Source organism: Nerophis ophidion, linkage group LG01 (genome assembly GCF_033978795.1).
Source record: "Nerophis ophidion isolate RoL-2023_Sa linkage group LG01, RoL_Noph_v1.0, whole genome shotgun sequence".
In the NCBI taxonomy this organism is placed as follows: domain Eukaryota; kingdom Metazoa; phylum Chordata; class Actinopteri; order Syngnathiformes; family Syngnathidae; genus Nerophis; species Nerophis ophidion.
Window position 1 is genome coordinate 77,362,746 of NC_084611.1, and position 14,819 is coordinate 77,377,564.

General features: G+C 39.1%; 1 protein-coding gene across 1 annotated transcript in view; it reads right to left on the reverse strand.

Moving 5' to 3' along the window:
• Positions 1-5,498: 5,498 nt before the first annotated feature.
• The window catches only part of fbxo41 (F-box protein 41), a 143,296-nt gene continuing 133,975 nt past the window's right edge, over positions 5,499-14,819 (reverse strand). The window contains exons 13-14 of the mRNA XM_061912165.1: positions 12,768-12,883; positions 5,499-7,392 (exon numbers count right to left, since the gene is read on the reverse strand). Of these exons, the coding sequence (XP_061768149.1) occupies positions 7,330-7,392; positions 12,768-12,883 (179 nt within the window). The 3' untranslated portion in view covers positions 5,499-7,329. The remainder of the gene's footprint in view (positions 7,393-12,767; positions 12,884-14,819) is intronic.

The following is a 14,819-nucleotide window of genomic DNA, read 5'->3' on the forward strand; positions in this document are numbered from 1 at the left end:
TATAATAAAGCCGACAGTTGACTTTAGAATATTTAGGAGCGAGGAAATTTCACGACTGGATTTGTTGCACAGGTGGCATCTTATAACAGTTCCATGCTGGAAATCACTGAGAGCGGCCCATTCTTTCACAAATGTTTGTAGAAACAGTCTCCATGCCTAAGTGCTTGATTTTATACACCTGTGGCCAAGTGATTAGGACACCTGATTCTCATAATTTGGATGGATGGCCAAATATTTTTGGCAATATAGTGTATGATCTGACAGCGTGGACAGGAATTACAGAAGAAACTAAATGTGCTGGGATTATTGCATATGCACACTTTAATACATCTGAATTTTTTTGTGCGTCGATTTTAGCGTACACCTTTTTTTTCTTCTTAAGAAATAATAATAATAATCCTGTAAAAAATTAAAAAAAATAAAACCAATTTATATCCTGTAAATACCTGTGCTTACTGCATTTGGGTGAATAAACTCCCCTTAGGCTGGCCCCTGTTTGAGGAAATAGGATAATACCTCACGATGTGAAGATCTGGTCAAATAAGAGAGAGAGAAGGTTCTAAGGACGTTGGTTGTAAACAGTGACTAATGAAGCAGTGTGTGGAACATGGAGGCATGTTTCCTTACCCCAGGCGTGCGTGCTGAAACGATGCAAAAGCAAAGTGCACCCGCTGTGTCTCGATGCTTCGGGCGAGGTCTACGTTCCTGACGTTTGTCAACCTGCGTCAAGCATGTGCGTGAAAGATGCCGTCAGAAGCTCTTTTGTTTCAAGGCCAGCTCCCCCTGGCTTCATATTGCACTTCACTCCAAAAAAAAAAAAAAAAAAAAAAATCACCAAAAAATCTCGTTTTTGGTACTTCGTGTGCTCCTAACACGTACAGTGGGGCAAAAAAGTATTTAGTCAGCCACCGATTGTGCAAGTTCTCCCACCTAAAATGATGACAGAGGTCTGTAATTTTCATCATAGGTACACTTCAACTGTGAGACATAATGTGAAAAAACAAAATCCAGGAATTCACATTGTAGGAATTTTAAAGAATTTGTAAATTATGGTGGAAAATAAGTATTTGGTCAACCATTCAAAGCTCTCACTGATGGAAGGAGGTTTTGGCCCAAAATCTCACGATACATGGCCCCATTCATTCTTTCCTTAACACGGATCAATCGTCCTGTCCCCTTAGCAGAAAAACAGCCCCAAAGCATGATGTTTCCACCCCCATGCTTCACAGTAGGTATGGTGTTCTTGGGATGCAACTCAGTATTCTTCTTCCTCCAAACACGACGAGTTGAGTTCATACCAAAAAGTTCTATTTTGGTTTCATCTGACCAAATGATATTCTCCCAATCCTCTGATGTATCATCCATTTGGTATAAACTCAACTCGTCGTGTTTGGAGGAAGAAAAATACAGAGTTGCATCCCAAGAACACCATCCCTACTGTGAAGCATGGGGGTGGAAACATCATGCTTTGGGGCTGTTTTTCTGCTAAGGGGACAGGACGATTGATCCGTGTTAAAGAAAGAATGAATGGGGCCATGTATCGTGAGATTTTGAGCCAAAACCTCCTTCCAACAGTGAGAGCTTTGAATGGTTGACCAAATACTTATTTTCCACCATAATTTACAAATAAATTCTTCAAAATTCCTACAATGTGAATTACTGGATGTTTTTTTTTCACATTCTGTCTCTCACAGTTGAAGTGTACCTATGATGAAAATTACAGACCTCTGTCATCATTTTAAGTGGGAGAACTTGCACAATCGGTGGCTGACTAAACACTTTTTTCCCCCCCACTGTATTTTCTCACCACCCGTCTCATGCCCAAAAACCACACCGGCAGTACCGCCGTAGACGGTCGTGTCCAACCTGATTTTGAGGGGAAACTCCTTCCACAATAGACGGAGTAATCCCTTTTATTTGCAGTACGGGCAGGTTTAAGTATTGCTATGTCTCTATTCGTGCCGCTTTTCCAGCGCCTGATAGAAAAGAAGGCGCTGCAGTCATTCCAACCAACCACTGAACATGGCTACCCCTGTTCCCTCGGCCCTTCATACTGCAGCATTGAACACCGCTTTCTGTTTTCTTGCCCTCAGTCTCCTCTTGGATAACAAAATAAGAGCCTCTCATTCTCTTCTGTTTGTTAGCATTTCTCACTCTGATTGGTGCCTTTCATGTGGCGTGTTTTTTTTTCCCAAACTGGAAGGAGATGACGCAGTGGAAAAGCGACATTACGTGTGCTGCAACAAAAACGCCCGAGCTAATAAACAAGCTTGCTGTGTGAATGCTGAGAGATTTGCATTCGTGCTACTGACATGGTTATTTTGTCCACTTAAACAGATCTAAAAGACAATAAATGGGTTGTACTTGTATAGCGCTTTTCTACCTTCAAGGTACTCAAAGCGCTTTGACACTACTTCCACATTTACCCATTCACACACACATTCACACACTGATGGAGGGAGCTGCCATGCAAGGCGCCAACCAGCACCCATCAGGAGCAAGGGTGAAGTGTCTTGCTCAGGACACAACGGACGTGACGAGGTTAGTACTAGGTGGGATTTGAACCAGGGACCCTCGGGTTGCGCACGGCCACTCTCCCACTGCGCCACGCCGTCCCAATAACAATTCAATAATATTTGGTTCTGCAATGACCCAGGAATACCATTATGCTATCACCATCACTTATACGTCATTACTGCTCACAGCAATTATAATGTATATTTGTGCGTATAGACCAGGGGTGTCCAAAGTGCGGCCCAGCAGCCATTTTGCGTCACATCGCTCATTTTTTTTGTGAGTTTTTTCAATTCGCAGTGAGGGAAGTCTTGTTTTGTGATTTACATGTTTTATTTTGAAAAGCAATTCCTCTTGTTTCAGATCACGGGCCCTTCCTCTTGTGTCACTAGTCTGACATCATGTCCTATTTAAGCTCATGCCTCCTCTTGTCCTTTGCCAGATCGTCTCGTACTTACGCGTCTTTCTAGCTTCCATGCCCACGTCCTTGTTGATATCCTTGTCTTGCCTTTTTCCTGGTTTTTCCCTTTTGATCGAGAAATTATTTTGCTGTAATTTTGAGTTTACTTTTTCCTCCTTCGAGCGCCTTTTGTTATCCTTCGTCCAACCTCATTGGTGACTTTTTGTGTTTTTCTAAATTCCGTTTTTTGCCTCATTGATTGAGTGATTTTTTTGTTTATTCCTATTTAGTGTACTTATATATATATCCTTTTGTTTTTTCCTCCTGTTGGAGCGCTTGATGTTATTTTTACATTATATACGACCTTATTGTTAGTGCATTCTTTGTTAGTTATTTCCTCCTATTTTTGGAGTGATTTTGATTGACCTTTTTCCGGTATTATTTTCCGCGTAATTATTGTTAATTCTTGCGAAATACTTTTTGCTTTGGAGGTAAAAAAGCCATTTCAAAATAAAAGCTTTACTTTTGAACTTCCTCTCTGCATCTGGGTCAACTCCCTACTCCGAGTCCTGACACGTATGACATATTGTAAACAAACAATTACAAAAAAAAACTAAGCAAAAGGGCACAATAAAAAGAGAATACGCTGCTAATAATTCAAAACTTTTGGTAACACTTTAATATGGGGATCATATTCACCACTATTAGTGGCTTACTAACATGTAAATTAGTAACATATTGGCTCTTAATTAGTCATTATTAAGTACTTATTAATGCTTTATTCTGCATGGCCTTATTATACAACCACTAAGACATTAACTAAGAGTCTTCCATCAATAACCTCAGAATTATGCCTTATTAGTAACCCTAACCCTTATATGTTCCCCTAGTGTCTAAACAACTCTAAATTAATGCTTTCTTACTTAGAATTTGTACCCCATACTAAAGTGTTACCCAACTTTTTACTCTTTAAACAAAGTTGTGTGCCTTTTTATCAAATAGAAAAAATATACAGTACACTCCACTTTTCGTATGAATTAGTTTTTGACAACATTTTTGGGAAAGATTTTGCCCCATGTTGGTTGTCAACAAACAAACACTGCGCGTAACAAAGAGGTTTGTTTGCCCACGTATCGTTTGACGAATAAGTGTTAAATGTTGAAAGATTGTCTCCCGGGGGGTTTCTCATTGTCCCATTGGGTTGTGAGTTTTTCCTTGCCCTGATGTGGGATCTGAGCCGAGGATGTCATTGTGGCTTGTGCAGCCCTTTTGGACACTCGTGGTTTAGGGCTATATAAGTAAACATTGATTGATTGATTGATTGATTGACTGATTAAAAAAAAAAAGATCCAATGTGTCAGCAGTGTAACCGTCAAATTACACAATATGGGGGTCAAATAAAGTTGCGAGTGCCAGCACTTTGATCAAGAAGGTGAAAAACAGTATTGAATTAAAAATACATATTTTGCTTTTTTATATTGGATGTCTGGAATGAATGGATTTAAAATGTTTTCTTAGGGAAAAATGTTTATCGGTTTTCATCTGACTTTTTTGGGAAGTAATTGCTGATGGACACCCCTGGTATAAGCATTCGACATAAGATCTATTTATCAAATCATTTGCGTGGAATAGTTCAATCGTGAGTATCTTTTTGCCTGTAGACCTGTATTTATGTACAACATTCAGAGAGAGTTCCCCACCTTACTTCATGAATATCATTTAAAAACAAATGATGAAAATGGTAATTTGAAGCATATTTTACCCAGTTACTCAAGTGCCCATCTTGATTGGGAGTTGTATAATATGCTTTGATGTTGATGTAAGCAATAACACACCTAGGGCCTGACCTACTAAGATCCAAAAACCAAATGCTAAACAACGTGTGCAAACTATAAAATAGTGTGTACTATTAGAGTCTGGGTGGTGTGTGATCTACTAAGACTGTGTGTAAAAGTGATAAGTGCAAAAGTGGTGCAGACCGTCATATTTAAATGAGAATTCTGCATGTACTACTGGCAGTGGCCATGGAAACACTCATTTCCTTCCACGTTCATGTTATATTCTCCAAACTGTGTGTAATGTTTTTTACGCGGTGACGGAGGTGGTCGACCATTACAACACCGCATCGCATTTATGAAGATGCATATTGCAAGACGTTTTTTCCATGTAGGAGATATATTATGATAATATATTTCCTGAATGAAAAAAAAAACGAACTGCTTTGAAAAAAAACAAACAAAAAAACACCAGCAGACTCCAAAACGCATCAATAGATGTTGTTTTAAACAGCCCTTAAAGTAATTCAGCCGCTATAAAACTATGAAATTATATTGCTGAACAGACGTCAGGTCTAATATTGTGGATTTCAGACTGTGACGATCTTTCACTTTACTTCTGTTTGTGGTTCCTTGTGTTGTGTTTATTTTCTGTCAGCGCTCATATTTGATTTTCATTTTCTGCATATCTCCTCTGAGCGCTCGTTTCCCTCACCTGTCCCTGATTGGCAGCCCGGCACACCTGGTTGCAGTTGCCAATCAGGCTGCTATTTAAGCCTGCCTCATCTGTTCCTCAGTGCTCGAAAAATTATTATTTGTGAGCATTAAAATCTCTTACCTGCACGTCGCTCTCCTGGTTCCTGCATCTTGGAGTCACAACTACTGCAGCCATGTGTGTTCATGACAGAATCCTCGAGCACTGAGGAACAGGTGAGGCAGGGTTAAATAGCAGCCTGATTGGCAACTGCAAGCAGGTGCAGGAACAGGTGAGGGAAACGAGCGCTCAGAGGAGAGATGCAGAAAATGGAAATCAAAATGAGCGCTGACGGGAAATAAACACAACGCAAGTGAAAGGATAGATCGCCACACAGACAGTCCCAATTTTTGCTGACACACACTTAGGACGGACAACTCTTTGTCCATTGTCTGCGTTGCAGTGCCATCACATATTTCCTCGCAGCAGTGTGTACAGTAACTGTGCCAGATTGTGTGTAGATTTTAGACGTGCTAAATAAAAACGCAAAATAGCGCCCGCAGAACAGTTTTAGCATTGATAAATAACACTGCCCCATGATATGTTATTCTATTTTTCATTTTCTCCTTGCAGTATTGTGGACATTTTGGGTTGAGCACATATTCTGCATACCGTATTTCCTTGAATTGCCGCAGGGCATGTAGCCTGCCTTGAATTACTGCCGGGTCATACTTGCTTCCCAAAATCATTAGCGCATGCTTAGTATTACTGCCTGGTCAAACTTGTGACGTCACGAGTGACACTTCCCCTGTCATCATTTTCAAAATGGAGGAGGCTGATTTCAATACAGGTAATTTGAAAAATCGCATAAAGGGAAGAAGATTAAGAGCTATTCAGTAGGATTTAAGGTCCAAGCTTACATCACACTCAAATTTTTACTGCATACCTTTGGTAAGTGCCGGGGTGAGAAGAGGTTTTAAAATAATTAGCGCATGCTTACTTTTACCGCACGCCTCTGGTTAGCGCAGGAGTGAGAAGAGGTTTTAAATTAATTAGCGCCCCGGCGGCAATTAAAGGAAATACGGTATTCATGAAGACAAACAATAAAATTGCGTCTTTAAGTTTAGATCGGTTTAGCCAGCGCTATCGAGTTTGCACAAGTTTTACCACACGCAGACCTTTAGTAGATCAGACCCTTAGTCTTAATTTCTTTGGAGTTTTGTTTCAACATCATCTCTCAGCATTCACGCACAATATAGCATGGAAAATCAATGAGTGGCTTAAAAAAAAGACCAGCAGAGGGCGCCACAAAGGCTTGGCTGTGACTGGCACTGTTCTCCATGTTGAAAAATCAGCAAGAACATACATTGTGATGAGGACACGATGATACGAGTCTGTGCATGTTCCCATTCAAGAAATATCCCCACAGTAATGGCACGTCGGATAAAAACGCACAATGCAACGCGGACAGACACGAATGGCACCAGTTTGGAGAGTAAATGGATCCAGCATCGGGGGCGCCGAGAACCGTTCTCTCGGAGAGCATGAAGAAAAATAAAGGGGATCCGTTATGTTGGCATTAGATAACAGGAGAGGAATGCGACACTGCCATGCCAGGAAGTAGCTGCATTTTTTTGTGCAGGAAGTAGTTGGCTTCTGAGGGCGAGGTCTCAAGAATGTGCTGCCTCCCACCAAGTCACCTGTCAGGCGGTCTGTAACACGGCTCCAAACTTTTCGAGAGAATCCAAAAGGAGAGGTGTGGACCACTTTGGGGACTAATGTCACGTCCGGCTGGTTTGATTCCCCCCCCAAACAAGAAACAAGTGTCTCCTTATACAAGGCGTTCTAGTGTTACGACACGCTCTCTTACCCCCTCCCACACACACTTTCCGACTGGATGGAGCCGGGGCGGTGGCGTCTCTTTACACGATCCGCAGGAAACGATGTTAGCAGAGACTGTCCGCTTTCACGTGGAGGATTTTGGAGAAGCCCGGCCTTTTCTTCAACGCCTGCGAGGGGGAGATTTAAAGAAAACAACTTCTTGAGGGCAACTTCCAAAATGTGACAGAGTAACTTTGCTGCTTATTGGTTATTTTGTAAGTTAGTGATGAGGATTACACAAAAACTACAATACAGATTTACATGAAACTTTCAGGTTTGATGGAACATATGCACAGCAACAACCATTTTGATTTTGGATACATTGCCTTTAAAAATGTGGATAGAGGAAGGTATTTTTTTATTTATTGTTTACTTTTTAACCCAGTGTGTTACGCTTGTGTGGCATTGTAATCCAGGATGCGTCGAAGCGATGAACACAACAAGGTAAGTTATAAATGGATTTATTTAATAACAAAAGGCTAGGAACAAAAACACTGGTGTAAAGAGAAAGCAAACAAAAGACGCTAGCGTGAAAGCTAGGATAAAACACTAGGAAACTAAAACTTGGCACGAGAGCACAAACGAGAAAACAAATCATCAGTATGAAAACTGGAATAAACAAGTGGCATAGCGTGAGAGCGAGCGAGAAAATACATACAATAGAAACATGAGAGTCGTCACTGTGGCACGTAGGCAAATTAGGATCCGAGAATGAGTGAACAGAAAAGGCGAGCTTAAATAAGGAAGTAATCAACAGTGATTAGAAGAAAACAGGTGTGCGTAGATAACAAGGGGCAGGTGAACTAATGAGCTACCATGGTGACAGACTAAACAGGAAATAAAGACGTTAAACAACAGGGTGATACTAAAATGGAACAATAAACCAGAATATGTACAGATCCGAGCAATGGATCGCAACACAGTCGTTCCCAAACTTTTTTGTAGCCCCACTTTAGCACGTAAAATGTGTAACCAATATTTAAAAAAATAAAAAAACAATGTCTGTGCATTTAAATATTTGGATTGCAAAAAGTATTTTCAAACAATTACATATTTCAATTGATGGAATTGCCAGACTCACGGGATGTTCAATTTGTAGAAAAAATCCAGATAACAGACGTCACAAAAAAAACTACCGGTATATTAATTTCAAATGGCAACTTTCTGGTTTTAAAGGCCTACTGAAATGAGATTTTCTTATTTAAACGGGGATAGCAGGTCCATTCTATGTGTCATACTTAACCATTTCGCGATATTGCCATATTTTTGCTGAAAGGATTTAGTAGAGAACATCGACGATAAAGTTCGCAACTTTTGGTTGCTAATAAAAAAGCCTTGCTTTTACCGGAAGTAGCAGACGATGTGTGCATGACATCACGGGTTGTAGAGCTCCTCACATCCTCACATTGTTTATAATCATGGCCTCCAGCAGCAAGAGCTATTCAGACCGAGAAAGCGACGATTTCCCCATTAATTTGAGCAAAGATGAAAGATTTGTGGATGAGGAAAGTTAGAGTGAAGAACTAAAAAAATAAAAATAAATAAATAAAAAGAGCAACGGCAGTGGGAGCGTTTCAGATGTAATTAGACACATTTACTAAGATAATTCTGGAAAATCCCTTATCTGCTTATCGTGTTAATAGTATTTTAGTGAGATTATAAAGTCATACCTCAAAGTCGGATGGCTGCGGTGAACGCCAGTGTCTCTGAGAGAAGCCGAGGAGCCAAGATCACAGCTGCCTTTTTGACAGCTACAGGAGGAGGTCCCATAATCCACTGAAGTCTCCGGTAAGAGCTGACTTAATATCACAATTTTCCCATCCAAAAACTTGCTGGTTGACGTAGAGAAACATGTTCGCTTGACCGCTTTGTGTTAAAGCTTCACAACAAACAAAGAAACACCGGCTGTGTTTCGGTGCTAAAGGCAGCTGCAATCCACCGCTTTCCAACAACAGCATTCTTCTTTATAGTCTCCATTATTAATTGACCAAATTGCAAAAGATTCAGCAACACAGATGTCCAAATTACTGTGTAATTATGCGATGAAAAGAGACGACTTTTAGCCGTAAGTGGTGCTTGGCTAATATGTCCGCTACAACCCGAGACGTCACAAACACGCGTCATCATTCCGCGACGTCTTCAATAAGAAACTCCGCAGGAAATTTTAAATTGTAATTTAGTAAACTAAACTGTCCGTATTGGCATGTGTTGCAATGTTAATATTTCATCATTGATGTATAAACTATCAGACTGCGTGGTTGGTAGTAGTGGGTTTCAGTAGGCCTTTAAGACACTAAACTAAATACAAAATTTGATTTTTTTTAGATTAAGCATAGAAAAAATTATGGAATCGCCCTCTAAATTTTAATTTCCAAAGCTAAGAGCTGCATCAGATTACAGCTGTTCATTAACCTGCAGTCCGGAGAGCTGTTGCAGCAGGTGGATTGTCATGAATCACGGCTCAAACACAAGAGATGTCAATTGAAACAAAGGAGAGGTTTATCTTCAAGCAGGTAAGTCATCACGCCATGTTGGAAAAGATGTTGATTCTTCACAGTCAGCTGTGTCTAAAATCTGGGAGAAGTACAAACTACACGGGAAGGTTGTAAAAGGCAAGCATGTCGGCAGACCGAGGGAAAAAAAAAATAACGTCAAGACAGAAAACTTCAAACAATATGTCTTAAAAAAAAATTAAAATACACAGCAAAACAAATGACCAAAAACTGTAGTCAACATCTGTGACCCAACGGTAAGAAAGCGTCTCAAGGAAATGGGATTTAAATACAGAAAAGCTAAAGGAAAGCCGTCATTAAGACCTAAACATAAGAAAAAAGTTTACAATGAGTTTATCCGCAAATGAAAACCAATGGTGGACTACAGATGACTGAAAGAAAGTCATATTTACTGATGAATCGTGACTCTGCATTGGGTAAAGTGATGATGCTGCAACTTTTGTTTGGCGCCATTCAAATGAGATTTATATAGATGACTGCCCGAAGAAAACGTGCACATTTTCGCAGTCATGGATGATATGTGGTTGCATGTCAGATAACAACTTTGGGGAGATGGCTGTCATTACATCTTCAATTAATGCACACGTTTACGCAGACATTTTGGACATGTTTCTTATTTATCAATGTAAAGGATGTTTCGGAATGATGACATCATTTTGCAAGATAATGCCTCTGGCAGTAGAGCCAAAAAATTCAAATGTCATAGCCTGCAAACAGTCTAGATCGCAATCAAATTAAAAATGTGTTGGAAATTGAAGAAAATGGTCAAGGACAAGAAGGACAAGAATGGTTGAGGACAACCTGCAAAGCTGATGTGACAACAGCAATCAGAGAAAGTTAGAGCGAGATTGAAGAAGGGTACTCTTTGTCACTCGTTAAGTCCATGCCTCAAAAACTGCAAGCTGTTATAAAAGTAAGATTTTCCTCAGAATGTAATGATTCCATAATTTCTTCCACTATGCTTGATCTAAAAAAGAAATATGTTGCTGATTGCTCTCAGGGCATTCAATCGATCGTAACTGGACTGTTGGGTTTGTTTTATAAAACGTTTCACCTTTCATCCAAGTAGGCCTCATCAGTTCATATTTAGAGACTTAAATTAGTCCATAGCGGGTCCATTCTATGTGTCGTACTTGATCATTTCGCGATATTGCCACATTTTTTGCTGAAAAGATTTAGTAGAGAACATCGACGATAAAGTTCGCAACTTGTGGTCGCTAATAAAAAAGCCTTGCCTGTACCGGAAGTAGCAGACGATGTGCGCGTGATGTCACGGGTTGTGGAGCTCCTCACATCCGCACATTGTTTACAATCATGACCACCAGCAGCGAGAGCGATTCCGACCAGGAAAGCGACGATTTCCCCATTTATTTGAGCGAGGATGAAAGATTTGTGGATGAGGAAAGTGAGAGTGAAGGACTAGAAAAAAAAATAGACAGCAGAGCGACTCAGATGTTATTAGACACATTTACTAGGATCATTCTGGAAAATCCCTTATCTGCTTATTGTGTTACTAGTGTTTTAGTGAGATTAAATGGTCGTACCGGTACAACCTGAAAGTCGGAGGGTTGTGGCCACTGGTGTGGTGACCGCCAGTGTCTCCGAGGGAAGCCACATTTCTCGACGAGGCGAAGGCACCTGGTCGGGCCGGGTTGAGATTTTTTTTTTTTATCCTCCTCCACGGTGGAGGCATTCGACGGTCGGGGGCGGCCAGTGGGAGGAGGCAAGAGAGTCGCAGCTGCCTCTTTGACAGGTGCAGGAGGAACGACGCAAGCTCTCCGCTAATGTCTACGGTAAGAGCCGACTTATTAGCCCCATTTTGTCACCGAAACCTGCCGGTTGACATGTGGTAGGGAACCATGTTCGCTTGACCGCTCTGTTCCATAGTAAAGCTTCACCGTCATCTTTCGAAATTTTAAACAGGGAAACACCGGCTGTGTTTGTGATGCTAAAGGCGGCCGCAATACACCGCTTCCCACCTACATCTTTCTTCTTTGATGTATCCATTATTAATTGAACAAATTGCAAAAGATTCAGCAACACAGATGTTCATAACACTGTGGAATTATGCGATGAAAAGAGACGACTAAAAGCTGTGAACGATGCTGGACCAAAATGTCCTCTACAATGCGTGACGTCACGCGCACGCGTCATCATACTGCAACGTTTTAGCATGATACTTCCGCGCGAAATTTAAAATTGCAATTTAGTAAACTAAACCGGCCGTATCGGCATGTGTTGCAATGTTAGTATTTCATCATTGATATATAAACTATCAGACTGCGTGGTCAGTAGTAGTGGGTTTCAGTAGGCCTTTAAGAATGACTATAGTTTTGAGTCATGTCTGAAATCAGCTTTTTTTTCCTACAAAATAAATCAATTGATGACTGCTGATGCCATCACTTTTTTCTAAGGGTTGTTTGAGCGTGTAAAGCAAGCTTATTTAGTTGGGCGATATAAACACCAAATATGTCACCGGAAATCTAAGCTTCAATGAAAAAGGAAGCCTAAAATTTCGATAATGAACAATATAAAAACTATTTTATTTTCTAAAGTGTGATTTTCGATTATTTCAGATTAACAGTCGATACTTTATGTACTTTGTCTTTATTTTTAAAACTTTCTTTCCGTCTTGGCTTCTGTCATCGGCACTTATATAGTACAAAATAAATTGATACAAAAAATATACCGAAATAAAAACATTAACACATTAATACATCACTTCAAAACTTCCTGTGAGTTTTCAATTTTTTTTTTGATTTTTGAGAACTTTCCCAAGCTGGAAATGCCAAATAGAACAATCAATTAACTGCTCACAATATACTGCCAGACGAGGGATGCAATGATAAGCAGTCCGTCATCATTTAAGTGTATGTGTGTGCAGGTGGGTTTTGAGCACACTAAATATATTTAAATGTTCTAAAAAAAACTGCTGAATATGTTCTATAATCAACAGTGGTGATAAATATAATGTTTGCTGTCAAGCTTACCTGTAGCTTGTTTACCATCTCATCAAAGAGTTTTCTGGCCTCTGGACTGTTCGGGTCCTCAAAGTAATCTTCGATACCAATCTGGACCACGATAGATTTCAGGTTGCGGCACACACCTGCAAGGAGGGAAGGAAAGTCAACATGAAATCTGTCAAAATGTGGCATGAAAAAAAGAAACAATTATTTTTCTAGAAACGGGACCCAAAGTTTAAGCAACAGAAAAAAATGTGCCTACTACTTTGAGGCACATTTTTTTCTGAAAGTGAGGCTTAAATTAAATAAAAATAAACAAACAAACAATCATTTATGGTGTGGGGGAAAAATACATTCAAATCCGAATTTTTTATTTTTTATTACAATCCAAAACATTCAATAATCAATTTTTAAAGAAAACATGTTTAGGTCATCATCCACCTTACTTGCTGCGCAAACACGTCATACGTAAGCAGCCAAAATGAGCTCTTCTAACCTGTAACTGATTTTTTGATTTTATATATATATGCATACATATTTATATGTATGCATATACATATGTATGCATATACATATGTACATATATATATATGTATATATATATATATATATATATATATATATATATATATATAGGTATATATATATATACATATATATACATGCATATATACATAAATACATACATACATACATATATGTATAGGTATATATATATATACATATATACATGCATATATACATAAATACATACATACATATATAAACACACATATATATATACACACATATACATACACACACATATATATATATACAGTATATATGTATATACATACACACATATATATATATAGATATATACATACACACATATATATATACATATATATATATATATATATATAATATATATATACATACATATATACAGTGGGGCAAAAAAGTATTTAGTCAGCCACCGATTGTGCAAGTTCTCCCACTTAAAATGATGACAGAGGTCTGTAATTTTCATCATAGGTACACTTCAACTGTGAGAGACAGAATGTGAAAAAAAAAATCAGGAATTCACATTGTAGGAATTTTAAAGAATTTATTTGTAAATTATGGTGGAAAATAAGTATTTGGTCAACCATTTAAAGCTCTCATTGATGGAAGGAGGTTTTGGCTCAAAATCTCACGATACATGGCCCCATTCATTCTTTCTTCAACACGGATCAATCGTCTTGTCCCCTTAGCAGAAAAACAGCCCCTAAAGCATGATGTTTCCACCCCCATGCTTCACAGTAAGTATGGTGTTCTTGGAATGCAACTCAGTATTCTTCTTCCTCCAAACACGACGAGTTGATTTTATACCAAAATGGTTACATGGATGATACAGCAGAAGATTGGGAGATTGTCATGTGGTCAGATGAAACCAAAATAGAACTCTTTGGTAAAATATTGGACACAGTGTGTTGTCAAGCTTATGAGATCCGATGCAAGTGTAAGCCACTGTGACACTATTGTTCAATTTTTTTTTTTTTGTATAAATGTTTTTAATGATAAAATCAATGAGGGATTTTTAATCACTGCTATTTTGAAATTGTTACTAATATTGATAATATTCATTTTTGTTTCACTACTTTTAGCTTGTACCGTGTGATGTTTGTGTGTCCTTAATTGCTCTGTTTATTAATTGCTATTCTGAATGTTGCTGGGTTGGGTTTGGTTTTGGAATTGGATTGCATTGTTATGGTATTGTTGTGTATTGTTTTGTCGGAATGATTAATAAATTCATCAAAAAATAAAAAATAAACGGCCAGCGGGCAGCGGGCGACCCATCTGGTCCTCGCGGGCTACCTGCGCCCGCGGGCGCCGCGTTGGTGACCCCTGGTGTAGGGTGTTTAAAGCAAAAAATGATTGCCTTAATGGTTACTGATTAGACACATGGAAATTTTGTGTTGACTCTGTCAACTATAGATATTTTATGACTCATCCATTGTCATAACTCCAATGTGCTGCGGTGTGAATTGAAGCATGCAGAGCTATTATGCCAGTAAACCGCATACTACTATTGAATATGTTTAAAACACAGAA